The sequence below is a fragment of the Arachis ipaensis genome, chromosome B2 (assembly GCF_059453495.1).
Source record: "Arachis ipaensis isolate K30076 ecotype BB chromosome B2, ASM5945349v1, whole genome shotgun sequence".
In the NCBI taxonomy this organism is placed as follows: Eukaryota; Viridiplantae; Streptophyta; class Magnoliopsida; order Fabales; family Fabaceae; genus Arachis; species Arachis ipaensis.
The window spans coordinates 86,818,386-86,834,750 of NC_142437.1; the positions used below are offsets into that span (position 1 = coordinate 86,818,386).

At 36.7% G+C, this 16,365-nt stretch overlaps 2 protein-coding genes and 1 pseudogene across 2 annotated transcripts; all 3 read right to left on the reverse strand.

Moving 5' to 3' along the window:
- Positions 1-123: 123 nt before the first annotated feature.
- On the reverse strand, positions 124-645 carry LOC148574717 (uncharacterized). The gene has a single exon (XM_088505941.1). It carries the CDS (start codon positions 643-645, stop codon positions 124-126), a length of 522 nt encoding a protein of 173 aa, XP_088362067.1.
- Positions 646-6,732: 6,087 nt separating this feature from the next.
- Positions 6,733-10,213, reverse strand: LOC107625398 (uncharacterized). The gene is made up of 3 exons (XM_016328027.3): positions 9,873-10,213; positions 8,777-8,885; positions 6,733-7,198 (listed from the first exon to the last, which is right to left on the reverse strand). The coding sequence occupies exons 2-3, from the start codon at positions 8,868-8,870 to the stop codon at positions 6,978-6,980; spliced, it is 315 nt and encodes a 104-aa protein (XP_016183513.1). The 5' UTR covers positions 8,871-8,885; positions 9,873-10,213; the 3' UTR covers positions 6,733-6,977.
- Positions 10,214-10,466: 253 nt separating this feature from the next.
- LOC148574718 (uncharacterized) lies at positions 10,467-16,051 on the reverse strand (annotated as a pseudogene).
- Positions 16,052-16,365: the final 314 nt, after the last annotated feature.

The window sequence follows — 16,365 nt, forward strand, 5'->3', positions numbered from 1 at the left end:
GTCTTCCTCAGCCGCAAGATCGTCTCCTTTGTCAACCTGGTATCAATTGCCACTGCCGCCTTCAATTGTATGGCATGTTGTTCCTCTTTTATTAAAGCTTAGTTCTTTGTTGATCCTCAAATTTTAATCAAATTGAATTTCGCTTCTGATGATACTGTGAATGTTTGCAGGTGGTTGAGTGCTCCAGTTATAGTGCAATGTCCCTATTTCTGCTGCCTTGGCTATTTCATGGGCGAGGAGATTCCCGTTTCTAGGAGTCCAAGTTAATCCCTTTTTCGGTAATTGTTCCATTAGCATATCAATGTCTTGAATAATTGCTGAAATTTCTCCTATTGAACCCTTTGATTTAATTGCTTTTATGAGTTTCAAATTATCATATTCTATTAGAGTCTTTCCCATCTGGAGATTATTAACTATGATTATGGCTTGTCTAACTGCTGTTGCTTCTGCTGCGATACTTGAATTTGCTTGAATTCTCCCTGTAAAGCCTAATACAATTCTTCCTCGATTATCCCTGACTACCACAGATATTGCACCAGAACCCTTTTCTTTCCTGAATGCTGCATCGATGTTTGCCTTCAGCCAACCAGTTGGAGGAGGTCTCCATCTTACCAGGTTTGTTCTGTTCTCTTTTTCTCTAATCATCGTTCCTGCTTGTTTTTTTCTTAGTCTCCAGTAAACATTTTTCATAATATTTGCTTTTTTTATTGTCCACATTGGATTTATTTTTAGATGTTGAAAAAGTTTGTCGTTTCTGGTCTTCCATATTTCCCACATCAAGAACCCAAAATTACTGATTCTCTTCTCTTATTCTTCGCCTCCTGCTACTCTTATTTTTCTTAAATTTTCCAATAACCAATTCCCAATAGATGTGACTGTCTCTCTAGTTGGAATACTTTGACATTCAGTCCCAAACCATGTAGCTCTTACCCAATTGCATAGCAAGAAAGCATGTTCCACTGTTTCCATTTCTTTAGAACAAACCTGGCAAATTGAATTTTGTATTATCTTTCTCTTATATAGATTGTGACCCACTGGTAATATATTCTGGCTTGGTCTCCATAGCAGCATTCTGATATTTGGTGGGACATCCATTTTCCATATTTCTTTCCATAGGTCCCTTCTATCTTCACTTGTTGACGGATTTTCTTGGTTCAATTCTTGACTTGCCGTTTTAGCCACATGATATCCCGTCCTGACTGTGTAACTCCCATCCTCTTTCCATGGCCAATACAAGCAATCAATTTTGTTCACGACACTAATAGGGGTCTTTAAAATTGCTGTGCTGATCTCGTGGGGAAACATTCCTACAATTTTTCTTTCATTCCATCCCTCTCCCTCCATAATCAGATTGCTAACTTTGGTCTCATCACTACTTTCTGCATTCAGAGCCTTGTTCTTTCTGGCAATCCAATTGTCTTTCCAAATGTATACTTTTGACCCATCTCCTATGCTCCACTTGCCTCTTGCTCTAAGAAGTTCTCTTCCATGCAAAATGCTTCTCCAAACCCATGATGATCCTTTTCCTTTTTTTGGCTGTCCAGAAATTGCCTTCTGGAAAGTATAGCGATCTTAGAATTTGGATCCAAATCAAATTCGGGTTTTTGACAGCTCTCCAAGCTTGTTTTGCAAGAAAGCAGTGTTTTGTGATTCCAGATCCTTGAAACCCAACCCCCCATCCAACTTACCCTTAGTAATGGATTCCCATTTTTTCCAATGGATACCTCGGTCTCTTCCTGATGCTGCCCACCAGAATTGTGCCACCTTAGCACATATTCTTCTGCAAAATTATTTTGGAAACTTTATGACGTTCATAGCGTATGATGGTACTGCTTGAATTACCGCTTTGATTAGAGTTTCCTTATCCGCTTGATTTAATAGCTTCTCCTTCCATCCTTCTAATTTATGCATTATTTTCTCTTCAATCCATGCTAAAGCCTTGGTTTGAGATCTTCCCCAAGTAGCTGGAAGACCAAGGTACTTTCCAGGTGTCTCCCATGATGCCATGCCTAGTATCTCCTCAATGTCAACCCTTTTCTGAATTGATACATGACTCCCAAAGGTGATACCCGACTTATTCAGATTTATCCTCTGTCCAGACACCTCTGTGTATTCATTCAGCACTAAAATAATTTGATATGCTTCTTCCTCTTTAGCTTCAGCAAAAATAATATAGTCGTCTGCAAACAAAAGATGAGTAATTGTAGGGCCTGTAGGAGCAATCTTTAATCCAAAGATGTTGCCTTCATTCTGTGCTTCCTGCATCAAAATAGTAAAAACTTTGGCCGCCAAAATGAATAGGTAGGGAGACAAAGGATCACCCTGTCTTAGGCCTCTTTGCGGCTTGATTTTTTTGGACAACTCGCCATTGACCTTAAATCTGTAATTGGCACTTCTCACACATTTCATCACTAATTCCACCCATCTTTCATTAAAACCAAACTTCTTTAATACATTCTCAAGAAAATCCCATTCTAATCTATCATACGCTTTATTCATGTCTAACTTGATTGCCATGTTATTAGATCTTTTTCTTCCCTTTCTGTTCAAGCTATGATATATCTCTTCCACGATCACCACGTTATCTTGTATCAATCTCCCTCCTACAAATGCACTTTGAATTGGTGAAATTATGTCCTCCATTAGTCCTTTCAGCCTCACCACTAAAATCCTTGATATAATCTTATATATGAAATTACAACAACTAATGGGTCTTAGCTGGTTAAGTCCTTCTGGATTTTTAATTTTCGGGATCAAGACCACTGTGGTTTCACTAATATATTCCGGCAGTAGTCCACTTCTGAAAAATTCTTTGACAACCTCACATACCTCCTTCTTGATTACCTCCCAATATTTCTGATAGAATAACCCGTTTAAGCCATCTGGCCCTGGGGCTTTGAGACTCCCCATGCTGAAAACTGCATTCCTTATCTCATCGTCTGATACTTCAGAAATCAACCCTCTATTCATTTCTTCCGTGACCCTCACTGGAATCTTACTTAGGGTGTTGTCATACCTTTGTCTTGTAGTCGAAGTGAACAATGCTTCAAAATGCTCTTCAATGTGCCTCATTATTTCTTCCCTCTCCTCCAACCAATAACCTGCTTCATTTTTCAATCTTTCAATGTGGTTTCTCTCTCTTCTCTAGATGGTTGTTGCATGAAAAAAGGATGTGTTCTTATCGCCCCACTTCAACCATTTCAATCTGGATCTCTGGCCCCAAAAATTTCTCCTCCTGCTTCCATAATGCTGTTATTTTCTCCTTTAAAACTTGTACCCGATTCTGCTTCTCTTCAGTGAAATCTGAATCTTGTAACTTTTTCAACTCTTCTTTCAACCTATTTATTTCCTTATCTGCCCGTTTAAATGTAGATTTACTCCACTTTTTCAGTTCTTCCTTGCAATTATTCATCCTCCTTTTTATCCTTGTCCATTCGCAGCTCTGTGCGTGTTGTGATTTTTGAGATTTGTTATGTGGATACTGAGTTTAGTAGTATGGGCCAAAGCAGTGAATTTGAGGTCAAACAAAAAAGGGTTAGGAAAAAATTGTAATGGGTAAAACAAGCCAACCCAAAAGAGGAAAAAATTCCTTTGAGTTACAGGTATTATTTTAATATGGGAGAAACTATTTAAACAAAGTTAATAGAGAATGACAAAAAAAAAAGACGATGACCAAAAAAAACTTTTTTTTTCTGTTAGGTAATTAAGAACAAAGTTAATAGAAGTGTCAATCAATTGGGAAAATGAACTAGGCAGTGTAATCCATCTGATTTTCTATCATTTTCAGTTGACTTCGTAAACGTTTTCTTTGTGCCTTTTTAGTTAGCCAAATTGGTCATGTAGTTGACTGCAGTGTTAGATTCGTGACATGGGCCTAGTGTAACCGGATGTGGATGTCCATTATGATGAAAAAATCTATAAGCATAAAAACTGTTGATAGAAAAAAAAGGAAGCATGAAAACAATGTCTTGCCTAAATATACTTATTGAATTTAATTTTCTTGGTATAAGCATGACAATGTTTAAATTTCCTTGTGTTGGATGTAGTTATCGTATTAGATTGCCTTCTACTGTGTGTACTTCGTGTATTACATTTATCGATTATGTCTGGAGTTTTTTGTTTCTGGGTTGAATTCAGCGTAACTTCAACCAATACCCTATCTGTTATGTGTTGGTGAAGAGACATGTCCAATCCATACATAAATTTCAAGTTTGTTATTGTTACATGCATAATTCTATTATGGAGTATTATAACACAATGATTTTTATTTAAGTAAAAGAAAAATTTAATCATAAAAATATAAATCAATTTATTGTTTTTACAAATTAAAATATAAATTCTTAAAAAAATTTATTAAAATAATAGTTTATCATCAAAGACAGATGCATGCAGGGACGGACATACGGGGGCGAGTGGAGGCCTCGGCCCCCCAACTTTTTTAAGAAAAGATTAATAATATTAAATTATTAAGTATGATTTAATTTTTCTTTTAAATTTATTTAGTATTTAATCTAATATAAATAAAAGTCTAGCCTAACTTAAATATTAATGATTTCTAATATCTAAAAAAATAAGTAACAATATTAAAAAAATCTGAAAAGATATTATTACTTTTTAATTAAATAAAATTTTTTAAATCCCATAAAGTGGATTTTTTTTTCTTCTTGCGAGCGTCCTTCTTAATTCATTTGGTGTTAATTCTCTCCGTTTCAACTATTACAACTCAGATATCTTTTTCAGCGATGAATATTGTGAAGAATAACCCATAAACAAAATGAAAGGTTAATTTCTTGCTAATTGTCTTTTAATTATATTGAAAAGAAAATTGTTGAAAATTTTGACACAAATTCTATTATCGATAAATTTTATGATACGAAGAATCGACCACTTCGTTAATAAAAAGTACATACATATTTTTTGTACTTAAAATATATTCTCTATCGATATATTTTTGTAATATATTTTACATTATATAATTTTTTGTATAATTTTTTAATATTATATATGTTATTGGCCCCTCCAAAATAATATTTCTGGATCCGTCCCTGGATGCATGTATCACATTATACAAAAAAGCACTCCACTATATTTAATAAAAGTTTATATAATAGATATTTTAATTCATAAAAAATATAAATTAATTTTATACTTATTGAGATTAAATTAATTTGATAAAATTATTAAAATGATTTAATAAATATTTTTATTGGATATCTATATAATTTTACTAACTTAATTCAATTTTTGACGAATATTAAATTAATTTATATTTCCATGATTTAAAATATTTTTATTTTGTTTTTTACTTGAAAGAAAATTTCTTTCCTAAACACAAACGTCTTAATAGAATATTAGAGGACAACCATTCATTAGCATTTAACTACATCAAGGAAAAGTAAAATATATAGTAGATTTTTTTTTTTATTTTGGGTTGGTTTTTTTTACCCACGACAATTTTCTCCCTATGCTTTTTTGTTTGACCTCAAATGTACTACTTTGGTCCATACCACCAAGCCCGCTATTCACATAACAAATCTCAACACAACACGCACGAACAACATGACATGCATGTTTTCTGTGACAGCACTATAAACTTCCATAATTTAACGTTAACACGACAGGTTCCCAACCTCTCAAAAGTCAAAAGTGAGTAGATAGAAAAGTGGAGGATGCAGTGTATTGAAAATCTGAGAGATGTAAAACAAGTGCCATACAACCGATAAAGTCAACGGCTTTTCCGGTCTATTTTACATGACAGCACGATCAAAACTAAAATTAAGTTCCAAAATTTTTGGCGTTATTTAACAAGAAAATAATGGTTTGTATAGTAAGTAATGGATATGCAAATCGAGGATTGCTGCTGTCTCGTAACACCATGACACGAAAATCTGAGGAAACAAAGACTTGGGTCGTCAGGCCCAGATATTCACACTGAATGGTGAATTTGATGAGCAAATTCTAAAGAGGGTACATGGAGGAAGTAATGTAACATATCTATCATATAGCAATAAACGTGAAATACGTCACCGGTAGGTAAAGAATTAGTGAATTACATAACAAATCTTAGACTCAATACGTGCTTCCAACAGCAACTCATCAAATCATCTCAATGTCACACTCTATTTTCAGGAGAGAAATGACGAGCAAACCAGGAATTCGTGATGCACACTAAGCTCATGTAGGTGCCATGAAAGAAGACCCTCTCGAGCAATGCTGGTAACTCGAAGACACGGCTGAACACATAAAATATGCATGCCAGACGAATGATAATGAGTGTCGTATATAAAATATATCTAAGTATCTAACACGTAGACACAGCAACTAAGTGAAATGTCTCGTAATTAGACACACTTATTTCAGTTATTTGTTATTCTTCAGTCTCCCCAATCCAATTTCCATTTTTTGTTCCTTTCTTCTTAGAATTACAAAATTATCAAATTCTCTCTTTACTTGTAGATAAAGCATTAATCAAACTAAAAATGCATTGAAGCCAACTTGGTAAAATGGATAAGATAACTTTTTAATAAATATGTTGAACTGAAAAGACGCCAATCACCAAAAATACTTTAAAATATTATTTCAGATGAAACACTTCATGGTTTTAATTTACAAAAAAAAAAAAAAAATTCATCTTTAGAGAAATGGCAATACGGATATTTAATTAACTTTGTAATATTAAAATAGTTCGTCACTTTTAACTATATACATCAATATCAATTATTAACAACAAAATACAATTTAAATTATAAAAAATTTTATAACCAAGAAATAACAATTGTCAATACCCAGTGCAATGGAGCGGCAAATTGATTAGTAGATACATAAAATACTGTCAGAATAAAACAGATTTTGCACAACATGGATCATATGCAAACTTCATATGCACAATTCGGGACCTTCACCCTTCATCCCCTTCTCCCCTATCCTTCCTAAGAAGAACAGTACAACAAAGAGGGCTAACTGCCTAAGCACACAGCCTATTGTTCTTTCTTCTGAGACTCAGAAGATTGCGGAGCATTGGTTGTAGGCTGCTTCATACTAGCCTTAGCCTCAGCGAGAAATTTGGGATCTGGCTCGTGTTTTTCGGCAGGTTCCTTCATCGCCAAGTATATGTAAAATGCTATGACTACATTAACTGATATAACCGCAAGAAATCCACTCACTAGTGTCACAGAGTAAGGGGACAAATTGTCTGCTCCTGATACACAAAGGGAACAAGGTAATCTAGTTTTACATCTTACACATCTTATTATGGGACACTACTCTACATTGCATTCAAGAAACATTAAATGAAATTAACAAGAAAACCAATGAGATCCATTCCCACAAGGCAAGGGAAAAGTAACCCAATAAATAACACAAACAAGAACTTTATATTTGACGAGTCTTAGAATGGAAACATTTAGATAACAGTTCAGATAAACAAGTAAATATATAGCAAGAGTCAAGGGTTCTGTTCTGAGAATTATGTTGATATGGTCAGCTTTTGAAGCACGGAAAGATGTTGATAAAATACAATTTCAAATGTGCTTAACAATACAACAATAGCAACAACAAAGCCTTATCCATTATCCCACTGGGTGGGGCTGGCTAGAACAAAGGATGCCAAATGCCACCTAGAAAAAAAAACGGGGAATAAGCCCTCTGATAATTCATTCTCTCATTCTTTGGTTATTATAAATGGTTTTCTTGGTTACTCAGCATCGTATGAAATAACACATTAAAATGGATTAGTTGTTTCTTGTATGATTGTTGGTCTATATGTCAAACATAAATAAGAAACAAGATTCAAGAAAGCATCTAACTTGCACTTTAAAATTGCAATGACTATTACATATTTCCAATTTACAGATACCACTAAAAATTGAAGGCAATGAGAAAAATCAACTGCCACTGACTAGAAATTTTGAATGCCTTTAAAAAGGCAAATTCCAACTTAATGCATTGTTTAAGATGCAATAACATTTCCCTTCGAGTTCATGAGTTATCATAACCAACCTCTTTATCAGGCCGACAATTAAAAAGAAGGGTAAAGTATTATTTTGGTCCCCAACATTTAGGTCGAATCCTAATTTAGTCCTTAACGTTTCAAACGTCAAATTTCAGTCCCAAAAACTCAAACGTCCTATTTCAAACCAAAAATTTTTTTAAGAGGTTTCAATGTTGCCCCACCATTAAATTTGACAAAAACAATTCACATATTGAAGAGCCAATAGCATTCAATTTCAATATGTAAGTGAAATCGATCCACTGATGATCACTAATATAAAAGTTTTTCTTTTAATTTTGAAGCATTGATGATTAATTGTTAGAATTTGGAGTTTTGTACAAAAAGAAAATTGAAGAGAAGAAGTGTTACAAGAAGGCTTTGATTATATTTTTCTAACACATGGAAGAAGATATGACTTAGTAACGTTATTAACGTCCACGTCACTCATTCCGTTAACTATTAGTGTCAAATTTAATGATAGAACAACATTGAACCTGTTTGAAACTTTTGGGGATAGAAATAGGTCGTTTGAAACGTTAAGGAGCAAATTAGGATTTGGCCTAAACATTGAGGACCAAAATAGTACTTTACCCTAAAAGAAAAAAAACTCTTCGACAAAAAAACATAAAACAAGTAAAAAAAGGGGTTTACTTGAAAATGATATACATCCATTCTCTTAAACAAATGTAAGATAATGAAACTATCAAGCAAAACCAACAACCCCTTGGAAAAAAAGAGAAATCAGTAAAGAAACAACTAAAAATGCTTAAAACTATGAAAACTTACCAGGAAACAGATTATTGTTAAAACCATATAGAATTGCAACAGGGACAACCCACATGAACATTGAAGCAATGAAAAACTTCTGAATCACACTCATTGTTGCTTTTGGTCCCTAACGAAGCAGAAAAAGAAAAAATAAAGTAAAAAGAAGAAAAAGAAGATATTAAACCAAGATGCAAAAGTGCTTTAAATTTCAATTTCCCAACAAAATTCATCAACAGAGTTGCAAATTTTGAATCAGAAAAGACATACCCAATATATGATATTCTTTATCTAAGATACATTCCATGTTCTTTACAGAGTTACCTTGTGCTGATTTTTCTTCACTAACATTAGTAGCCCTTATTCCAGAAAGAAGCCTCTGTAAGGTTTGTTGAAGATTTACTTCTTTCTTTCTTCCTTTTAAGTTTTATCCTCTTTTGCATTTCATTTTTCTTTTAAAGAAAACGAGTAATACTAAGTTATCAACTTTTTTCAACCAACATAAGCCAATTTTTCAAAATTATTTTGTCTATCTCAAATTCTAGGCTTAAAATCATAAACTTTTAACCTTAAATCCTAAACTTTAGACCTAAATACTAAAGTTGGCTAATGTTGGCTGACTAAAAGTTTGTTCCTATATTTTCTCAATAAGAATACATAGCCATTGATAATACACAAGGTAAATCACATAACCTTTGACTGCTAAATCACAAGAACAAAAGAGCTCCATCCTAACCAAGTGTACATCCAAGGTAGAACAATAATCAAAATTCATAAGACCAGAGAATTGCAATGGGCAGAGACCCCCAAATCCATGGCAGAAGCATTAGAACCACCTATCTCATACCATAACATCCAAAGGATAGAACAACAAAATTTAAGAAAAGCACAGCCTCCAAAGCACACATTATAGAGCCAAAACAGCACCCACACTCCAGCCAAAAAACAGTTATTCTACATTATACTTCTTATTAATTAAGATATGATTAAGAATTTTGTAATGAAAAATATGGTACAATGATATAATTAAATGAAAACCTAGCTGGAAAAAAAAAGAAAAAAATGGAATAAGAAAACACAAATCCAAATAAAGAAAAGAAAGGAGAAGGAGGAAAACCTGCAATTAATGGTGGCGGCGACGGCACTGATGGGTGACGGAGGCAGGACGCTCGTGCTGCAGCAGATTCGAACCACGCACAACGCAGGAGATGGCGAGCAGATCTGGCGGAAAGGAGGAAGCAGAGGAGCAAGTCATCGGCGTTGGAGGCGACAGCAGAAGCGCCGACGGAGGCTTAGGGAAAGAGGATTAGAGTTCGCATGGTTTGGGCTGCTAAAGGGTGCGTGTTAAGGGGCGTATGTCGATGAAGATCCGAGTGGAGGGTGGCAGGTTACGGAGTCTGATTTTGTGAAGTGAGAGGTAAAATATCGAACTGCAAAAATTAACAACTCCAGAAGTTTAACCGGATAGACTTGGGTTTAACTAAAAGTCTGAAATACTCAAAAAATTAAATGTTGTAAATAAATAAAATGAAAAGGTGGAATAGATATGAAATAGAGAGGTGAAAATAAAAAGTTTTAGTATTAATATTTTTTAATATATATTATTATAGTTGAGATTTTATATCACGTTTTTATTAGTATAATCATTTTTTTTTTGGTGACTGAAATAAATTAAACAAAGAAAAATAAAAGAAACAAAACAAGGAACTGTTTAAATAGAGGGACAGTCCCGTTTAAGACTACTCTTAAACTCCTCCCAAGGTGAAAGAAGCTCCACATGCGAAAGTTGTAACTTCATCGCCATCTTTGCCATAGTATCTGCCACCGTGTTTGCATCTCTCATAATCAAACGAAAGTCAACACGCCAATTCCAATGCATGATATCTCTTATTTTGAGCACCAGTGGATCAATAAACCCAAAACCATCTTGAGTAACAAGATTAAATGCTTCCACACAATCCGTCTCACAAATAACATCTCGTTGACCCACATCCCAAGCTAAGAGATATCCTCTCCAAATAGCAAACAATTCTCCTTGAAGAATACTATTACTCTCAATCATTCCCAAACACCCCCTTTGCCAGCTCCCATTACAATCTCTAATAACACAAGCAAAACCAACACTATCACCCGAACCAAAATAACTAGCATCACAATTAATCTTAAAAGTACCAATGGATGGGGGATTCCAAAAACCATTTAGAGTAGAGGGAAGGGACATACGTTGTAATTCAAAAATATTTCTAAGCTCCTTTTCTGAAGTTAATGCCAGACAAATGACTTTTTCCGGAGGCCAAGTTTCATGGGGATTAAAGATGTCGTTATTCCTTGCTCGCCATATCCACCAAAGTCCCGAAAAGAACTTGAACGGGTGCTCTCTGCTATGATACAAGAACCAGTTCTTCAAATCCAAAGGATGACAAGGAATATCCAACCTTTGCCAGACAAGCTGAGCTTTTGGACAATCCCGAATACAATGTATAACCGATTCCTGGCTAGAAAGACATCTTGGACACCTATCCGATGACGACATCCCTCTTCTAAAGCGAAAACTTGCAGTAGGAAGAGCCTCCTTAAGACACAACCAAGCCAAAAACTTATGCTTTTCCGGAACAAGCTGACGCCAAAGCCAAAGCCAATTCTCCCTCTCCTCCCAACCAAACAGCTGCTTACACAACCACAAGTAACCATTGCGTGAGTCATAGACTTTGGCAGCAGACCCACTCCAATACCAACCCACTTCCGGACCTGCTTGTTCATCTGGATTGTAAGAGAGAATATTATCTTTTAGATTTTGAGATAAAGGAGAATAAAGAGTATCCAAATGCCACCTACCAACCGACCAAATATCCTGTATCCGGAGATTCGAATCAGAAATGTGGACATAATCCATCTCATTAGATAACCGTCCTTCTCTCCTCCAGCTAGAAAACCAAAAATTCTGGTTCAAATCTCCAATACACCAAGCAAACCCATCCTTCAACACTTTCCAAGCCTTGCAAAGACACCTCCAAATGGGAGAGTCCTTGTTCTTAGGATAACTAAAACAGTCATATAGAGATGATCGGTATTTGGCATCCAATAATTGGACCCATAGCTTGTTTGGCTGCTGGAAAAAAGTCCAAACTAGCTTCCCAAGAAGAGCAATATTTACACAATAAGGATCTCTAATCCCCAAACCTCCATATTTTTTTGGAGTAACCAGTACCTTCCAACTAACAAGATTCAATCCTCTTCCATCAACTTGTCCTTTCCAAAGAAAATTCCTCATCATAGACTCCAATTTACTAATGATTCCTTTGGGAAAAATAGAGACCTGCATCTGGTACGTGGGAATAGCAGCGGCAACAGAATTAACCAAGCAGAGTCTACCAGTCCGATTGAGTAAACTCCCTTTCCAGCTTGCTAGCCTACTCCGAATCTTATCCAGGACACCATTGAAAGCTGAACGAGTCACTCTAGAATGGCTAAGGGTAACTCCAAGATACTTGCCCAAATCCTGGACAAATCTGATAGAGGATACCCCAGTGAAAACCTCTTTCCTTGTTGCAGAGACATTCTTGGAGCAAAGCGCTTTAGACTTCTCCACATTAATCTTCATCCCAGATGCTTTGCAAAAAGTCTCTAAAACCAACATCACATTTTGCACTTATCTCTTTGTAGCTTTACAGAATAGAAGCAAGTCATCCGCAAACATTAAATGGGATATTCTTGGTCCCCCTCTAGAAATAGCAACCGGCTCCCACAAGCCCAAATCAACCTGATGACTAATAAAGCATGCCAGTCGCTCCATACACAACACAAAAAGATAGGGTGACATAGGGTCTCCTTGTCTAAGACCTCGGCTAGGAGTAAAGCCATTCAGACGACTCCCATTCCAAAGAATAGATAAGGAAGAAGCAGTGACACAATTCATAATCAAATTAAGTGTAGGAATAGGAAAACCAAAGCTCTTAAGGGTATGAGCTAAAAACCTCCAGTCAACTCTGTCATAAGCTTTCTCCAGATCAATCTTAAAGGCCAGTGTGCCTTTCTTTGATTTAGTCTTCTTCATAAAGTGGAGGACTTCTTGAGCAATAATGATGTTGTCAGGAGTTCCTCGTCCCGGAATAAATCCTCCTTGAAGCGGGCCAACAATCTCCGCAAGATGAGGACGAAGCCTATTAACAAGGACCTTCGTGATGATCTTGTAAACTACATTGCAGAGACTAATCGGCCTGAAATCTTTCATAGATACCGGTGATTCAACCTTTGGAATGAGAACCAGTAAAGTCTCCAACATTCTCGGATCAAGAGTAACACCGGAGAATGCCTGCTTAACCATCTTCCAAACATCAAGACCAATGATCTCCCAATATTCTTTGAAGAAGAAAGCTTGAAACCCATCCGGACCTGGAGCTTTAAAAGAGTTCATGTGAAAAACAGCTGTTTTGACTTCCTCCATAGTAACTGGTGCCGTAAGATTATTGCAAGCTTCCTCATTCAGAGAAGGAAGAGGCACATCACCAAGGCAACCCAAATCAATATCATCCAAATGACAGAATAAGCTTTTATAGAAAGACTCTGCTTCTTGACTCAGAACCTCTGGATTAGTTTCCCACACTCCATCCTTGAGAAAAAGGCCATGAATCTTATTATGCTTCCTTCGCGCAAGAGTTTGAATATGAAAGAATCTTGTATTCCTATCCCCGAACCTTACCCACTGCTCTCTGGACTTTTGGAACCATAGGAGCTCTTCTTGCACTAGAGTATTATTATAATCATCAAGCAACTGTTGCTCTTTCTGACGCAAATAAATACTATCCACCACTTCCAAACGCTTTTGTAAATAATTAATCTGCTGCTCTAATTCACATTTCTTAACAAAAATGTTACCAAATACCTTCGAGTTAAACTCTAGTGAATTCTTCTGTACTTCTGAAAGCTTGCCATGAATTCCTCTATTACCAGACCACCATGACTGGTTCACAATATCTTTATACCCAGGATGAGTAGCCCAAGCAGCAACAAATCGGAAAGGTCGATTCCCTTTAGGCTGAGGACGACCTTTACAACGCACCAGAATAGGGCAATGATCAGACTGAAGCCTATTTAAAACTTCTGCATAAGCCTCTGGAAAGATAGATAACCAACTACTATTTATACAGACTCGATCAAGCTTTTTTGCCACGTCAACATAATTTTTCACCCTCCTGTACCAAGAAAACTGCCTCCCGATAGTCTTCAGATCAAACAAACCACTATCCCCTAATGAAGTAGCAAACATGTCTGCTCTTTGATGAGAAAATTGACAGCCCTTAGATTCATGAGAAAATTTGACTTCATTAAAATCACCAAGAACAATCCAAGGTCCTTGAAAAACCATGGATTGTGCAACAAGATAATCCCAAAGGAGAACCCTTTTATTAAATTGAGGACTGCCATAAATACCACTACACCTCCAAATTAAATTATCAAAGTGAACCTCAACAGTAACACCCTGATCAAAAGCATCAATGAACTTACAACAAACACCCTTCATAGAGGATAGAAACCAAATACCTCCCTTATGCCCCTGTGCCTCTACTATACCAACAGAGTGATACCCCAACCTTTCCCAAAATAATTTTAAATGCTGAAAAGGGGAGTGAGTTTCAACCACAATAAAGAAAACAGGTCTAAATTTCCTAACAAGTTCCTTACAATGCACCCGGGCTAACTTATTAGAAGCACCCCTAATATTCCAAACAATCATATTTAAACTATCCATAAATAATAGGGACAGAATAAATAAGAACATAAACTCTAAACAGAATCACCAACCTCAATAGGTGGTTTGTCCTGCGGTACTGGCACACTCTGATCCTCAATAATTGCCACCTTTGGACCCCCTGACACTGCACTTGCCATGCTTCCATCTACTAAGGTTTCCTCCGTTGTGCCACCATTTTTATCAACTGGCGAGTTCTGCAAGGAGGAAGGCCGAGGACGCTTCCGTAGAGAAATTCCACGACGTGCAGGAGTTCTGCGCGATGGAGATGGCGCAATTTCATGTTTTTCTTGCTTCCCCATCCTAATGCCAGTTGATTTGCCTCCATCACCATGCAAGTTGGGCCTTGGAACCCTTCTCGAACCAAACTTGTGCTGCTTTCCATCTTGGTCCTTCAAACCTGATGACTGGCCCATTGTAAATTTTTTCTTACGCAGCACTTGTTGCCAACCCTCTCCATCATCCATGCATGCCTCATTAACAAGACCATCAGGCACGTGAGGAGCCAATGATTCCGTAACCACATCCTTCCCTTTAACAACTCCTAATTTCTCACCCAAATCACGAGCTTCTGATTCAGCCTCTTTTTGAATCTCATGATTGTTGTGTGGCACTAGTGTTGGGGCTTCATTATTTTTTCCATCACCAAAGGAATTTATGTTTCCTTCCAAGGACTCCTTCTCCATGCACAACGATTTATCATGCCCATACCGTGCACAAGTAGCACAAATCAACTGTAAACTCTCGTACTCCACTTCATAAGTCACACCCTCCACTATAATATGTTTGATTACAGGCAACTCAAGATTAATTTGAACACAAGCTCGGGCATATTTTCCTCTTTCTGCGAGCTTAGTAGCCAAGTCTACTTTAACTGGAATCCCAATTGCAGAAGCAATTCGCAGCATTGCTTGTTCCTGGTAGCACCAAATTGGAAGTCCCGAGACTCGAATCCATACCAGCGTTGATCCAAAGGATTTTTCGCATGGCCTAAAATCCACATCCCATGGCTTTACTGCAACATAGTGACCGTCTATCAACCACGGGCCACCAAGAATGACTTTCTCACGATCCCCAACAATATCAAATTTAACCAAAAAATATCCAAATCCCACATCCAACAAATCAAACCCTCCTTTGATGCGCCATACTATCCGGAGCTTATGCATGAGAGCCGTGTAGCCATAATACTTATCCAGCACCTTGATCACGATGGCTTCCTTATAAGGTTCAGCTAGACAGCTCTTTGCCTCCTTGGTAAAATTGACACTTGGTGGACGAGAATCACCCTTCTTACCTGTCACCGTCGCGATACCATCCCCAGATAAAGACCCTACTAATGCAAATGCCTTAGACTTTTCTGCACCAATGACTTTATCTCTAAAAGAGACCTTGGATGGCTTTCCTAACCCCTCTCGAGAAGAACCCTCCTTAACACCAGATACACACCCACCCACGCTCTCCCCCTTATCTCTTCCGATGGCATGGCCATCTTCCTCACCGTGTTTCACCCTCAACCGCTCGCCCCCGCTTTCTCCTTCTCTCATTCTCTTTGAGTACGGAATTAGTATAATCATTTATTACATGGACATATATTCTTTATGAGAGCACAAGGCACAAGTAGAATTTTAACACAAAATTCTGATTGTTGAGGTATAGAGGGATCTAAAGCGAAGACACTTTTTTTTTTTTTGAAAGTCAAATAACAGGTTCAACACACTAGGTGGAGCATACAAATTGGAAATAAGAGCGTAGCATCTCGTATGTCATTTCCGGCATGGTCATCAACACTATCAGTTTATTTCATTCCATTCCTTTGACCTACGGAAAAATCTACCATCTCCTCTGTCTTATTCTGAAA

Bases quoted from the DNA above. Each gene is read 5' to 3' on its own strand.
- LOC107625398 (XM_016328027.3), bottom strand. From the start codon at position 8,870: ATGAGTGTGATTCAGAAGTTTTTCATTGCTTCAATGTTCATGTGGGTT. The intron at 7,199-8,776 runs GTAAGTTTTCAT...TTTGTGTATCAG, and splicing joins TAACAATAATCTGTTTCCTG to GAGCAGACAATTTGTCCCCT.
- LOC148574717 (XM_088505941.1), bottom strand. From the start codon at position 645: ATGATTAGAGAAAAAGAGAACAGAACAAACCTGGTAAGATGGAGACCT.